This window comes from Phoenix dactylifera, chromosome 15 (assembly GCF_051530095.1).
Source record: "Phoenix dactylifera cultivar Ajwa chromosome 15, Ajwa_hap1_PhDact_Kaust_v1.1, whole genome shotgun sequence".
NCBI classification, from domain to species: domain Eukaryota; kingdom Viridiplantae; phylum Streptophyta; class Magnoliopsida; order Arecales; family Arecaceae; genus Phoenix; species Phoenix dactylifera.
Window position 1 is genome coordinate 24,370,518 of NC_143204.1, and position 16,196 is coordinate 24,386,713.

General features: G+C 42.6%; 2 protein-coding genes across 2 annotated transcripts; one reads left to right on the forward strand and one right to left on the reverse strand.

Moving 5' to 3' along the window:
- Positions 1-1,919: 1,919 nt before the first annotated feature.
- On the forward strand, positions 1,920-4,410 carry LOC103711525 (dof zinc finger protein DOF5.6). The gene is made up of 2 exons (XM_008797697.4): positions 1,920-2,276; positions 3,163-4,410. Exons 1-2 carry the CDS (start codon positions 2,223-2,225, stop codon positions 4,009-4,011), a joined length of 903 nt encoding a protein of 300 aa, XP_008795919.4. The 5' UTR covers positions 1,920-2,222; the 3' UTR covers positions 4,012-4,410.
- A 4,833-nt stretch (positions 4,411-9,243) lies between these two features.
- LOC103711526 (uncharacterized) lies at positions 9,244-12,624 on the reverse strand. The gene is made up of 2 exons (XM_008797698.6): positions 9,542-12,624; positions 9,244-9,444 (listed from the first exon to the last, which is right to left on the reverse strand). Exon 1 carries the CDS (start codon positions 12,483-12,485, stop codon positions 9,558-9,560), a length of 2,928 nt encoding a protein of 975 aa, XP_008795920.4. The 5' UTR covers positions 12,486-12,624; the 3' UTR covers positions 9,244-9,444; positions 9,542-9,557.
- Between the last annotated feature and the right edge of the window lie 3,572 nt (positions 12,625-16,196).

The following is a 16,196-nucleotide window of genomic DNA, read 5'->3' on the forward strand; positions in this document are numbered from 1 at the left end:
AAGGTGTTTTAAATAACTAAAAGAAGAGAATACATATCTATTTAAAATTTTAATCTTTTTAAATTAAAATTTCCAACATAAACCATACTAATCATGTTAATTGATGGTGTCCATGTGTGGACTGGGGTGCTTTCTTAATGATCCAACTTGTCATGAAATCAGTCTATGCATCTTCTTCTTTTTTTCTCTTTGGCTAGAGTGGGCACATCATACTACACAAGTACGGATATACCTAATAAAATCTGAAAATAAAACATCACAGAGTGCCTTAAGCAACTTACCCTCTTGAATCCATAGAGTACCGTTTGAATGGCTCGCCACATAAGCAGCCAGCCAATTTGCGGCTCCATTGGCTTCCTTAAATACATGTCGGATCTGGAAGGCCTCCCCATTCCTTTCTATTGCTGAGATATCTCGAATCAGAGGGTGATCTCCCCTTTTCACTCTGGCCCCTCTTATCCAACCCATTACAGTGGCCGAATCACTCTTCCAAATGATAGAGTTGGCCTGCAGGATACATCGTGCATATCAAAAATCTGCCCATGCAGCTCGCAACTCTGCACCGAAACCTATACACCTTCTTCTTCGTGTATTTCGCTGGAAGAGGGGCGACGATGCATTGCTGGGAGCGGACACGCAGGGACTCGAGCAGATCACGCATCGGACGACGGCTCCACGTGGTGCCGACAAGTTCGTCGAGCAACCAAAGCCACGTCAAACAAGTTGGTCCCACGTGGGTTGCGTACAACAAAGCTAAAGTGGGGAGAGCTGCCACGCTTTGACAAAATACATTTAATACATAAAACTGCAACGTATTATACGAAAAAATATCATCATTATTTTCTACATTAATCTTTTTTATAGCATGCAGCTTGGTTACTTTTCGTCAACATGGTCCCCTTGGTGTTTTGTCCTAGCACCAAGCTTCAACTGGACCAGCAAAATAAAGAACGCCAGTTTTATCACAAAAATAGCCCAAACAGCCAATTGTGACAAGCCACATCAAAAAAAAAAAAAAAAAGCATGGGTGATCAGAAAAAAAATAATATAAAAAATAGAGAAACATGTATGCTATGCCATCCATGTTATTTGATGGCCGTCCATCTATCAATAAAAACCACCTAGAGATGTAGTGCCACATCCTAGAGGATCGAAGCATAGTGATGAGCTTTTATGTGATTATTTTAGATTGATAGTTTGAGTATAGAGAGGTCTTATCTACCCACCTACACATACAAGGAAGAAAATACTATTTTTTCTTTTAAAAAAAATATTTTCTGTTTCAAATACAACGGAATAAATAAAACAGTGGTGTCGAAAGCTTGTCGGGTGAGGTCCAAGCACGGTAAGATCACGTGAGAGGGGGGTTGGTGGGAATCGATCCTTTGCTTGTGGGAGGCAAACGAGAAAGGTGGGGGGGAAAAAAACTCTGCCCTCTGGTTTTGATTTTTTAGATTTTAGAAGAAGCGAAGAAGAAGAATAAGAGGAAGAGAAGGAGAAGAGACATGGGCCCCGCATGGAGTGAGCTTTCGGTTTCTTGCGTCTTTTCCCGAGCCCTAAATATTCCCCGTATCCTCACGTCATGATCGAAGAGCGGATCGAGTGCATGCATCCCAGATCCAAGAGAGCTTGCAAGAGGGAATTCAAGCATTTGTACGTTTAGCCATTTGGTTTCAAGTTCGACTAAAGCAAATGGCCCCAGAGAATAAATTCAAGTACATATGAGGAACCCTAGCTATCTATCTGTGTAAGGCTCCAAGTGTGGAACGTAGCCGAGCCTCTCAAGCCACGTCTAGCCAGCAAGAATGAGGTCTTTGGTCTTCCTTCCCCGACAGTATCGGTCCCACCGAGGGGTCAGTGAGGCGGCGTGCTGTTGCTTCTTCGCCACCTTTTTCTCTCTTCATATTCACATCCTCGCAAGCCAACAAACCCATCCACATCCTTGCATTACCCTCTCCAAGACTTTGAATCCTCTCCCACCCTCTACTCTTTCTTCTACTCTCAAGTCCTTTGGCCCCTCTCTCTCTCTCTCTCTGTAGATGCCTCTCTTCCCAACCGAACAGCTCGATCTTCCTCCTCTAGCAGATATCACAGGTTAATCAATTCCTTTGGAGATTGGGTTTGAAGTAAGTTGGCAGGATGCCTTTGGACGTGTGCATGATATCCTAGCTCTCCTTCCCAGAACTTCTCTTTTATAATTATATATATTTTTCCTTCCTCGCATGGTTACTCCTTCAATGCGAATCTGCATGGATTCTTCTCATGACTGGCTCAAGGTAACTCACGGCAACCGATCTCCATTGCTCCATGGTTGATTATTAGATCAACAAATTAATGTCCATTCCTCAATTCCTTTGGTGCATTTGTCTATTTATGTGCATGAATTTTCCTAGGTGCACTTTTCCAGTATTTGAAAATCTTTCAGACTTCTTTCGAAGTCTTGATCTGAAATGCCTCATGAAAAAAAAAAAACTTGAATGGTCATATGCAGCGATCATCAAAAGTAAGAGAATTGTAATTCTTGAACCATGGATCGACAAGATTTTCTTGCAAAAGGTGCAGTTTTGTCTTAGGCTATGGGAGGAACGTGGTTGCTCGGTCACAATTAATTATAGGGGAAATAAGGAGAGGCCAAGGAGAGGGTCTCCCTTCTCTACTTACTTTCGCAAGTATGAGTGAATTAGATTAACTCAAACGACTCAAAGAAATAGAACAGAGGCATATGTTTGAGACTGTGGTTACTTAGACCTAAGAGGGCATTCTTTTAAGAAGAATTCTTGCAAGAAAACTTCAATAGTGGGAACTCTCTCTTTCTACTTTTGTAAGTAGGAATGAATGAGTCTGAACACGATCTTAAAAAAGAAGACAAAGTACATAGTCAAAAAAATATTAGCTTCTTTTGTACTTGAGTCCTTTGTTCATTTGGAAACTCAAGGATCTCGGCTACCAACGATCAGCAGTTTGATCGCATTTTCTAGCCTTGTGCGGCCCATCATGAGCTCCAGCTTTATATTTGTTTATTTTTTAGGCTCCGAAACTCATGCTCTCGGGACATTTCTAGGACCACAATTCACACATTCCAACAACGACGATCGGATGAATTATTATGATCTCTTGCTCCTTCTCTTTGTTTCCTTTTAACTTTGCTCCCCTTTGATGCAGGGCATCGTTCATGAGGACGGCGGAATGGGTTCCTCCTCTCCGTCTGGGGAACCGATCTCATGCTCTAGGCCGCCGGTGATGGAGCGAAGGCTGAGGCCTCAGCAGGACCAGGCCCTCAAGTGCCCCAGGTGTGACTCCAGCCACACCAAGTTCTGCTACTATAACAACTACAGCCTCTCCCAGCCAAGGTACTTCTGCAAGACCTGCCGGAGGTATTGGACCAAGGGAGGGTCCCTTCGGAATGTGCCCGTCGGTGGTGGCTGCCGGAAGAACAAGCGGTCGGGGGCTAAGAAGCCATCCGAACAGCCACCTCACCCTGTCTCATCCTTTCAAAACGGGACTGACCTCCACCTCTCCTTCTCCGGGGTGCAATTCCCGCACCTCGACTCGTTGACCGACACACCTCGCAACCTTAACTTCATGGAATGCAGGTATAATCCCATGCATGGATTCAGCTCTGCAGGTGACCTCGATCTCATGGATACCAAGTTTGGAGCCATGTTGGGGAGCTCCAGGGGCCACATCTTCATGGGTGAGGCTGGCGTGGGCCTCGGAGAGGCGAGTCATGGATTCGCACTAGGTGCAGGCTTTCATGGCGTGAGCCCGCTTGGGTTCTCCGCTGACGGGAACCACGGGGCACTCGTGGAGGCGTGCCAGAGGCTGACGCTCCCATTTGAAGCACAGGAGGAGCCCAATGCAGCGGAGGTGAAACCAGACAGTAGGATTCTATCGCTGGAGTGGCAGGATCAGTGCTGCGCTGATGCGGGACACGAATCTGGGGGGTACTCCAACAACCTTGGATTGTGGGCTGGGATGATCAATGTCCATGGATCCTCAACAACCATCTGAAGTAGACTCATCCTAATACCTACTATCAAAATACTAATATATATATATATATATATATATATGTATGTATGACCTAGCAGTGGAAAGGATTTTTCCCTGTGTTTATTTGAATGTTTGTGCTTTTCCCTCCGAGTGGTTTCCCATTTCTATGATGGCCGTAGGGGGAATGGCTAAAACCTTTTGATCTGTCTTCCTTCCTTTCTTTTCTTTTTTTTCTTGGTTGGGAAGAGGTCTTGGGGGGTAGAATGTTTGAACTCAACAGTATCTGTTAGCTTTTGTTGCTCTAATAGCATTTCTGTGTTCTACTTTCTTTGTAGAAGAATAATTTGTCTTCGTTGCATAATATTGTATTAGCACTTTTTTAAGGTTATAGAAAGCATAAGTCTCATTGAAGCTTAACTTCGGTGAGAGCACTGCCAATTTATTCCATGGAAGCATAATCATGGCTATCAATGGTGATGATGCTGCTGTTCAGAGTTGTGCTTCCTGCAATGTTATGCCCTGCTTTGTTATCAAGTGGAGTGTCACAATTGATATTCCTCAAGGTTAAGATTCGTTTGGTTACCTGGAAGGGTTTGTATTTCCTTCACCTGACATTCCGAGAGACTTTAAGGAGTTCTTATGTTAGATAGGTGCCTAGAAACATGAGAAGAAATCTGAAATACCACCACCAATAGGATTTGCTTTATTATGTTATATAAATCTTTCAAATACATAAAGCACCTATTTATGACATTATAACTTTGGTTTTCTGGAGCAATGCAAATGACAAAATTATCATTAGTTATGAATATTTCAAAGAGATTTTCCATTCTGCACTTGTAAATGCAACTATATGACCTTTTCAATTTAACAGCATCAAATAATTTTATCAATAATATCTTCTGTGCTATAGTGTTGGCGACTCACTGTACAGTTTCCATGATGCTAGCACATTGTCGTCTGCGATTATGTACTCTAATGCAGGAAGATATAACCTAGGAGAGGATGGATAGCAAAAAATGCTCTCATCTGTTTCTGCGAACGGTTTAAAATTTAATTGTTCGTGTTCCCTTAGATGTCTCTTGCTTTTTTGGGGGACTTATATTTATATAGGAACTGACAGTAGAGAAAGAAATTAAGCAAAATTTGTAAATAATTAATGAGGTCATTGCAGGATAGTTCAAACCAAGATCCCACATATCCTGTAAATAATAATGATCTTATAAATGGTGTTCTTTTTTTGCATCTGCCGGCTACGCCATCATTTTAAGAGTAGTTTTAATTTCAGTCATGAATTGGCAATCTATTCATTCTCGGAGGGATGGTAATCTATTGAATCATTATTTATTATTAAAGGTTTAATATGCGAAGCTAACAGCTTTCACTGTACTCAAGATTGGCACTTGGATTTGCATAAAGACATCCTGGTAGATCTGGCGAGCTATCCAATAAACATCTAAAGAGAAATTGGTAAGACATTTGCTTTGTTGATTGCTAATCTTTTTCAAAAAGGAGGCATGGCGAAGACAGAGGCAGAAGAATCGGAATGTATATTGTATTGCTTAAAGTTAGATTCAGCATTTTAACCATACACCAAATCCAAATATAATCCTAAGCCTGTTCTCATTGCGATTAATATATTCTAACTGTATCTTAACCATATCTTAATGCTTATTTCCTGTGGAAAACCAAATGTCACTAACCATGAACCTTATGGTTAGATATTTGTCCTCCATGAAAAGATACTTAACACTATATCTTGCTAAATGACAGACCACCTCTCATAGAGACCATGTTTGACAAATCTTGGAGTCGAAGATTTGCAGTCGTTCGATCATCACCAGCCTCCAGGCAGTGGATTCTAGTATTGGATATTGTTGGCAGGAAGGCGCCAATTAAGGAATGATTGAAACATTTGGTTTGATTAAATTTTCCAAACATTCATCATCAATGAGGTAAGACGGGGAACTGAAGGAACCAGAATGCACAGAAAAGTAGTCCCTACAAGTAGGGTCCTAAAACAAAAGTCACCAATCTATAGATATAAACTACTACTGTGACCAAAAGAACTTATTTAAGACCTAATTCTCTTTCCCACTTGCTTTTCATTTATTAAGTGTTTCTGAATGATTCTTATGTGAGCTACTTCTAAATGGTGGTGAAATATTTTATCCTATTAACCTACAAGATTCTTTTGCATAATCATGAGATGGTCTCATCTTGAGGGTTGTTTAAAGCCCTTGGAGTGGCTACATATTATACTCAAAGAAGCCTACTTGTCGCATACATGTTGCGCCCCTTTGAAGCCTAAGAGCATTATATTATAATCAGTAGTTGCTGGATACATGGCTGCCCTGACTGCTGCTTTTATTGATGAACTACTTAATTGCCAGAAACCAGTTATGTTGCACCAACTGAACTGAAGTTTAATTAATTGTGCAGTAATCTGCTTCTGAAAAGCAGCAAAAATGTTCCTCTTTTATAAAAAGAGATACATAATAAGGCCCTTGAAAGCAAAATTCAAACATTTGTCTCCCCGAAAAAGTGAAGAAAAAATTCTGGCATTTCAATCATCAGACATTTTTGTGAAACTATTTTATGTAATAGAGAAGAAGAAAGGAAAAGAAATGGGATCTCCAGGAGAAAACATGAGACATGGGCTTAAGTCTGCAGAAACAGAGATCTGCTTAGCGTTCCTCCTAGCATCCATGGAATGAGTGCCGAACCACGTTTTTAGTGCATCATTCATGCGATAGATGGTTCATGAAAGGCTTTATTGCCCATTTTAACCCTAGTAGTTTACAAAAAAAAAAAGAAGAAGAAAAACCACAGTGGGGAATAGACAACTAAACAAGCGTCCACATGATGTGGGCCATGTTGCGTGAAGTGGGGAAGTAACAGTGAATAGCAACAGTTGGATGGCCGAATGAGGCCACTGGCAGAGCTTTCACTGAATAGCAAAAGAGATGTACCAGTTTCCATCTGCACTATTGTCCCTTGAGAATATATTTAGCCAACATCTGGTAGACCACAGTTGGATCTACCCATAATAGATATGGAAATCTTGGCAGCAACCCTCTCTTGACAATGATTCCATCTCAGAAGGCTTGAACAAGATAATGTCACCGGAATATGAGCTCAAAGTTTGATCACAGCTGATAACACCTTGCAAATTTGCACCAAGTATAGGCTAAAACATGGATTCGTTGTTCTTTGAGTAAGAAGTAATTGGAGAATTTATGGTAGATTACCTTACTATAGATAGAACCGATAATCACAGAGACTGGTAAGGGTCTGATGAGATCACACCATCCCTCTATCACACACAAGGGGTCAAAAAAATGATTTCCATCTGGAATGTAGCTGCTGAAGACTTGGATCTTCGAGCCTTCGAAACCATCAAATAGACAGGCCATTACAAATACCTATGATGAGGTCACCAATTACCATTCACCAGAAACCAGAATTTAATCCTCAGCCAGAAAGCCCTTCTACAGAAGTTACCGCTCTTTGGTAGTCACCGCTTGCTATAGAATTTTTATCAAGAACAGAAATAGTTGATTTAGTAAGGTGACAAGATTGACATTTATTGTGATTATATATATATATATATATTGTTATGGTTGTATGAACTCTATTAGGTTCTTTTTTTTTATTCCTTATCCAGACAATGATCTACTGCTTTGACTGCTTGTATGTTTTGCTCGAAGGACGCTGGATAAGGAAAGAGAAAGACAGAATCTAATAGAGTTCATACAACCACAGCAATTGTTTGAGATCATAATTATCTACCTGTCTGTCTGGCTATCTATCTATGTGTTTTGCTCGAAAGATGCTTGGTAAAGGAGAGAAAAAATAGAGCCTAATAGAGTTCATATAACCATAACAACTGTTTGAGATTACACCTCAGGCTGAAAATCCGTTGAACACCCGAAATGGCAAATGATGTATTGATTGTTATTCTTATAGGGCCTACATCTACCGAGTAATGGCTCTTCTGGGTCTCCTTAAGCTATAAAACATGGATGAGGATTGAGTCGGGATCCTTCCTGGAAAATCAGTCAGGCCAAACAACATAAATGAATTGATAGAAATCACCAATCATAGATCAACGACAGTCCGAGTAATGCACAATCAGTATCAGATTCTATGCGAGCCCAGTGGTGCAGCACTGTGACAAGAAACTGAAAGGGGGGAACCCATAGATACTGCTGCTATTAGCAGGGCAGATGGAATGTTCTCAATGGCTTGTGGCAACAGAAAGGAGACAGAAAAAAAAGGGAGGGGGGCAATAGATAGTAACATAAATAGAAGGAAATCTTCGAGCCAACCATCCGAAAATAAATTGAGTGCAAATGAAAGAATGCATTAGAGGAGCATGTAAGATTGGCAAGCACTGAAGTCCATTATATCAGGGTCAGGGCCATGTTGACCTCGACCGACCGGCATGCTCTGAAAGATGCTATCTGAATGCATCAGAGCCAAACAACTGGGGGGCATCGTACATAAGAACATTGCCAACATCTTATAGTGCTAAAACCAAGGGCCATGGGACGCTCGTGGAGCAATCAGCACTTTTCCCTTTGGCAGATGAAAAGTGATGCCCAACAGCCAGGGGCACACTTCCTATGGATATAGAACAGATGGATGGAGAGGGTTATGGTGTGAAAGCAGCCAGCATCAAATATCAAATGCCGGTGGGACTTTTAGCCCTAAAATTATGACCTGATGATGACAGGTTGCCCATCCCTACAGGACATGTAAGGACCCATCCACAGGGTCCTCAAAACAAATTCTCTGGCCACAGAAAGAGGAACCTGGATCCTAGCACTCAGATTAAAAATGAAATAAGACAGTATATTCCCATGCAATTTTTACTTAGAAGGAAAAGACCACAATGAATCAACCCTCACAAGCATTTCATTCACACAAAATTTGCTGTTGATGGAAACTTTTAAGCTATATTCCTTATTATTCCAACAGAGGAATAAAACACCATGGCCTCTGCTACACTACAGCAATTTTAGTTTCCTATCTTCACGCCCCCCTCATCGCCAAGTCCTCTTAACATGTTCTCATATTGTAGCGAAATTAGTAAAGAAACCCTTAGAGGATGACAACAAGCACTTGGCTACAAAATGCGACGGTATCCACACATACAGTGACGATGGTTATAGAGTATAAAAGCTCTCCCCATTGCATCACAGATTTGTCGAGAACAGTGTAACACAACCGCCATACAAGTAACCCTTTCTGAAAATGCATAGTAAGCTATTCTAACCATCCATAATTCCATATACAATCACATGCGGCTAACAAGTTCAAAGAAAGGCAAGCTGAAGTCTCCATTATCTAAATACGCAGCAGTAATTAAAGAGCTTACCATGCACAGGAACAATGTACCAAGATATAACAACCCGTATGGGTTCTGAGCACCATTGTTCCGGCAGCCTAAAGAGAGAAGGTAGTCTTTAAACCAATTGACATACATAAACGACATAAAAGGTTAACAAAAGACTCTAAAGCTAAATAGGTTAGATCCAAATACCTATAAAATGGTGGAATTAAGAAGGGGCACCGGCAGCAGGTCCATTCAGCATCTTGTTAACCTTCTTGAGGAGGCCCTGCATCTCACCCACTAAGTTATCTCTTGCCTCTGGCTTCAGCCCATCAGAAGACACCGTTTCTTTCACTGGAGTAGAAGAACCTGTCAGAGAATAAATCATCCTCTCAAGGCTCTTCCTTATGTAAGGAAGCGGAGGCTTTGGGACGGAGATAGGCGATGATGGTGGCGAGCTTATCGCAGGTAGATAACGGAGGCTGTAAGTAGCATATGGGGCCCCAAAAACTCCAGTCTTGTCTAAACTATTGAAGGCCTTCTCTGCATCGGTGCTCTTGGCAAACACAACACGAGCACCGCCAGTCCCTTGCAGCAGTTCTGTCTCGGACTCGATCAAGACCCCATACTTGCTAAATGTGGAGACAAGGTCATCCTTGGATGGCAGAGTGATGCCTGGAGCAAAATTCATGTGAAGAGCTGCTGGATTCCCGTAGACGTTTCCATCCCTCTTCCTCCTCTTCTGCCCACATTTACCTTCATTTGGACCGTTAATAACCCCGCGATCCAAATTCAGCACAGGCAAACTATTAGGTGCATTTTTGCGTCTTCTCCCTCTCTGCCCAGACTTGCCTTCTCGAGACCGACTGCCAAGCTCGTGACCCAGTTCCACTGGAGATTTTCCATTAGCAACTCCCTTGCTCCTAACCATCTTCTGCCCCCCAACTTTAGCTGCTTCTGATGAAATGGGAGGCTCGTCGCACAAACTCAGCATGGTTTCACCATTAGCACCATCCTTGCCTCTTCTGTATCTCCGCGCCGCTTTACTTTCCACCGGAGAGTCTACAATCTGGGATTCCAAGTTAACCACAGCTTCAAAGGTAGTTTCATCCTTGCTCATCCTTCTCTTCCGTCCCACCTTACCTTGCTCGGAGTGATTGGCTGAATCAGGACCCAAACCTCCACGAGCCCCATCCTTCTTCTGCTTCATCTTCCCCTCAGATTTCCCAGCTTCAGGCCGATCCACCACATCTTTATTCAGAGTTTTTCCATTTATGCCACAAGATTCAGCCTGGTGCTTTTGGTAAGCTGCAAACTCGGAGCCATTAGAGTACATCGAGCTTCTGTACGTGGCGAAGAAGCCCCTGATTGTCTTGGCCAGACGATTCCATTTCAGGTGAAGCGGATTGACTGCTGTGCGGAGGAACTCCGCAAGAATCTCATGGCCCGAAGTGCTATCAACTTTGATTGGGGAACTCATCCCATCCTCTTCCACTTCCTTCTGAACTGTGTCACCATCGCATCTCAAAATCGTCGGGGACTCGGGTGGCAAAGCCCAAGAGGAATCCACACTTGTCTTTTGTGTCTTCGCGTCTGCACTCCTCGGCGAGTCCAAATACTTTGTATACCCGCTCAAATAAGTGTAGGGAGGTGATAAATACTTGCTCTTCTTCCGCTCCCGTCTTCCCAAGCCGCTCTCGTCATCAGCCTTAACACCACTATTTTCCATCTTCGAACCTTTCCTCGTCTCACTCCTCTTCTTGTGCTTCCCCAGCTCGACTTTCTCCTTCACCTTGTCCTCTTCGCCATCACTGACCTCAGCAGCATCCAAATCCATCTCCGCGATGAGCTTCGCCATGCTTCTCCTCTTCCTGCTCCTGAACAACTTCTCAGCTGATATCTTCGGCCCTTTTTTCACGGCACCGCTCCCTGTGGTCCAATACTCCTCCTCCTCGTCCTCCTCCTCCTTGCCGTCGGTCAGGTCCCCTGGTGGGACATCAAGATCAATCTTGTCCACCAGCTCCATTATTCCCCGGCGCTGGTGGTACCCAGCCAAACCATTGCTCCATCCCTTCGCGAATGCCATGACCCAACTCTTCAGCATCGCGACTTCCAGCATATCAACCACGGAAACATCACGGGCCACATCACGAAGATGCTCGAGGAACTCCAAAGGCGCGAAATTTGCTACCGGAGCCCTCCCGACCTGGCCTCTGGCACTCGCAGGCCGGGCCTCCGGGGGCACGCAGTGGCAAGTGAGATCGAGCTCGAGGCACCGCCCGATCTCCCCCAGGGCGTCCTCCACCGCGCCGACGAAGCTCTTGGAGCTGCTCTGCTTCACCATCCGGTGGAACTCCGGCACCAAGGGCCTCAGCTGCGCCGGGTGGCACCATGCGAAGGTGCCATCCCTGAAGTACGACACGAGCACCGACCGGTCCCTCCGGTGGGCCCTCCTGGCATGATCCGCAGCTCGGGAAGGGTCGTACACCTGCCCCGGCCACCATGGATGGCTCTTGATCCTTCCCCACACGAAATCACCAGCGGCGAAGGAGTGCCGCTCCGCCTCCTCCTCCGCCTCGCCGGCCGCCGGCAGCAACCCCGACCCTGGGGTTTTGGCTTCAGCCCCCGGCGCCGGAGCTAGGGTTTCTCCCGCCGGCGAAAACCCTAGTTTGGAAACCCGAGGTCCCGCGAGGTCTCCTAGGGTTTGTGATTCGGGGGGCTTCTTGGAGGAATCGTTGCCTAGGGTTGTTTCAGTAGCTTCTAGGGTTTCCATATTGGGAATTTTTTTTTTTTTTTTTTTGGGGGGGGCGGGGTGAGCAAGGACTAAGCGAATAACAAAGGCACCGTAGGGAGAGCTCAATGGTGGACTTGGGGTGAAAGAAGCTTCCGGTAGACGGGGTAAATGTAAAACGGGAGAACGGGGAAGAGGGGGCCGGAGGGACAAGACTACCTGGAGACGAGGGGTTATTAGGAATTTTCTTCGCAAGCCGCAGAGCGAGCGAGCGAGAGAAAAGCAGAGGAGAGTCCACGGAGTGGAGGACAAGGTTGCGTCGGACGGATGGCCATTATGCCGTTGCCTCCGCATTGGCACCAAGGGATTAACCCCGTTCAGAAATTCCTGGTTGGACAGTATCCAGCTTATCGATCTAGTCATCTGTTGCCACGTTGCAGACGAAGGCCTTCTCCCATTTGCACTACTTTACTGTTCACAAATGATCCAGAAGTTTGTCTTGGCGAGTGGGAGAACTGATGTGAACAGGAGAGATGCTGGTGTGCTCGACTGTGAACCATTTTGGCCGTGCAAGGCCGCAATTCAGAACGGAAAGTTGCCACCAAGTTTTGAAAAGATAAAAAAGTCTTTTTTATCGGAATTTTCTCAGTAGAAAACCTTGTGATGCTTAAGACAGGATGACCAGAAAATAGAGAAGATTCTGGATAGTCTCTTAGAATATATGAGTACTTACTTAAAAAGTTCTTTAAAGAATGTATTGTATAGGCTGAGGCGAGAGTCTATTGCCTCAGAATTCGAGCACATAGGTTAGTCAGAATTGATAGGCCTCCGTACTTTCCGAGATTCAAGCACAGGTGTTTCATACATGGATCGTGTTCTGTCTGTCTGGTTGGTGTGATCTTAGAGGCTGTTCAAAATTTCTGCCGAAATGTCGTCAGTTGCAAGAAGTTTTTGAAATTCGAAGTCAGCTACGCGTTTCTGAATTTGCTATATTTTTTCGTAGCGGATTTTGATTGGCCAACCCTTCATATGAGTTCTGGTCGGTTTCGAGACACATTAATGAGATTTCTCGGGACTTAAATTTTAGGAAGGGAGAAAGTACTCTCAGTAAGAAAGAAAAAACTATTTAAGAAAGAAATGTATGTTTCCAATTTAAGAAAGAAAACTTCATGCATGAATGTTCTTCTAATTATTTTGAAAATGTTAGAAAACTATTTCGCCCCGGTCGAGACATGGCACTCCACCATTCTATATGGAATCAAATTCGTTGTGCATAAAAAAAAATTATATGGTTGAGTGCGGAGCTGAATACGTACTCTTCCAAACTATAGATGCAAGTACATTGGACGACATAGTTTTAATATAGTTTTAATGTAGAAACGGGAAAACAACTCTTTGCAAATGTACATACAATGATGTGCCGCTCCCATATGGAACCAGTACTCAAACCGTCGTATCCTGCTTAACTATAGATGAACATCGGGAAAACAATTTTAATCGGATTACATGCACAATGACATGTTTTGCACCTAACAAGTATTTTTTAATAAGCTGCATTCAGTTGGACCAATCTAGTCTGAGATTTTTGGATCCTGAATCTGAGATGCTAGTTTGTTTTTTCTTTTCTTTTCTTTTCTTTTTGTTGCGATCAAATCCAAAAGCGGCCATATCCCAAAACCGATTCGCATTTTATTTTTTAAATAATAAAATCATACTGAATAATGCATCATTATTACCAGATATTGAACCGCTAAGGGACAGGATTGTATGTTTTGCTTAGTGCTTTGAGATGTGTGCTGGTGAGATTCAATGGCTGATGTTGAGAAAAAGATACAGCTGGAATCCCCAATGAGGCATTCCCGAGGTGCTCCAAAATACTATGCTAGGCCTGACATTCCCGGTCTGGACAAATTCTTTATGGTGGAAAAATCTCCCAATCTCGAAAGTGACAAAAGAGAGACCCAATCTTTTGGACGGGCGCCCAAAGCAACGCAATCCTCTTGAACAAGGGCCCAAATGCTGTTCCGAGATAAGGTACAATTGGCACCACAAGCCCACACGTGTAGGCCAGGTCCTTCGAAAGGAAATAACGACCTCATAAACCCGATGCATGACCTGTATTTCATTTTAAAAACAGAAAAGCAGGCCAAAGTTATTAATGGAATTTAAAAAGAAAACACACAAAAATTTAGTGTGGTCCACAGATGTGATGATCCCCGCAAATAGGTCATTAATGATGCAATGAGGCTTGATTTTTCATTCATTTTTCTAGTTATGAATTGGGACGCCGGTGTCACATCCCCTACCCAACATACATGACTTTACATAGCGATGCCTTGAAAATCATGCAAGATTTGTAAATTTAATAGCAATCTTTGTCTAACTAGATAATAATAATTTTAATTCATAATAAAATATTTTTTTGATTAACGAGTAAGAAAACTATCAAGTTATAATTTTTGGCTATTTAACCGGTATCAATAATGTTCTAGCTATTTATCCTCTCACCAATATTTCAAAGCCGCAACTAAGTACTAAACATTCTGTAACTCTGGAAGAAAAAATAAAGAGGTGGTGTGAGCTTTACAGCTCAGTAAAAATTTCTATACATCAACACCAACATAATAATATAAAATTAAAAATAGCAAATAGTCGATATGCAGATATTATGAAATCGCAAATCTACTATCAACAAAGCTTGAAAAAATCGGTATGCATATGTTTATCAAATATCAATAATAATCATCCACTCAAGAGTGATAAATTATGCAATATCCAATAAATTTCATTAGTGCTTCGAGTAGCTTATCATTCTATTTTCTTTGACCTTATTTGGATCCAAAATCAATTATCTTTTCGACTTTGGGCCAAATTCTGTTCATGTTTTCTGCCCATGACAAGGCAATCGATAGGTGCCATATTTTCCAACCATGATGGGACAACCGATAATGCCATATTTTTAGCCTGCGACAGAGGAATCGATAATAATGAGATCAACCTAGAGTCCTTATTTGTTTAATCAAGTTCACATTTGCATATCAATTCTTCTTAATTCCAGCTTTAGACTAATTACAACCATATTCTCTGTCCGTGATGGGGCAAATGATAAGTGTCACATTTTTTGCCCATGACAGAGCAATCGATAGTGTCACGTTTTCCGTCTGTAATGGGGAAGTTTATATAATGTGATTAGTCCAAAGCATCACATCCATTAGTCCAATTATGCAATTATCAGTTAATTTAATTATGCAACCATCATACTATCAATCATAGACATAACAATCAAAACACAATTTAAAATAGGAAACCACATAATGAAAATCTTTGCATCTTACTTATCTTGATCGTTAGCATGTCATACATATATGTATACAATATATTTATAAGCATGCAGGTGAGTATACAAGTTTTTTTTATCTCTACTGATGATAGATTCAAACACAATGTATACTGACCCACTTCTCGATCTAATAACCAGGATGTAAAGTGTCCTACTCAGCGTCTTCTTGGCTAGATGCTTGCTCACCTACAAAACCAGATCTTATTATCAGGATAATCATAAACAACCATGAACAATGAAAAATTATGGAGAGATATGGTAGATGGTTGTAATAAAGTCAGTTCGAGACTCTTCCTAGGGTTGCACAATGCCAACCCAAGATTCCTCCAAAGATCAATCAAATTTTACATAGATGCCTGGACCCTCCACTGGTCCACTAATCATCTAGAGAGAGAAAGAGAGTAAAGAGATAAAAATAAAGAAGAGAGATAGAATGATAGAAAATATGGGAGATGGCCTATGTTGATCAAGATGGACGATGCCTATGGCAGTTGGCCGAAGTGGCAAACTTCGACCCGAATTCGGCCTCCATCAAAGATCACGGTGGTAACATCAGCCATGGTTGTTGGTGATAGCGGAAAGATGAAGAAAACCAACAATAGGTTTGCCTAGAATAGAAAAAATAGAAGCAACTCGGCGCACCAGCCGGCGATTGAGGCTCGCCATGGCTATTAAGATCACCAAGAGCTAGACTAGAGCTTCGACAAGGACCTCGATCTCAACAGCGGGTGAAACAAGCAGAATCGAGCCAAAATAGGGGAGAGGAAACACAAATAGGGCGGTCCTATTTTCAA

What these genes read in the sequence shown, in the direction of transcription:
- LOC103711525 (XM_008797697.4), top strand. Translation starts at nt 2,223, where the DNA reads ATGGTTACTCCTTCAATGCGAATCTGCATGGATTCTTCTCATGACTGG. An exon ending in CTTCTCATGACTGGCTCAAG is followed by an intron (nt 2,277 to 3,162) that starts GTAACTCACGGC and finishes CCTTTGATGCAG; the next exon opens with GGCATCGTTCATGAGGACGG.
- LOC103711526 (XM_008797698.6), bottom strand. Translation starts at nt 12,485, where the DNA reads ATGACTAGATCGATAAGCTGGATACTGTCCAACCAGGAATTTCTGAAC.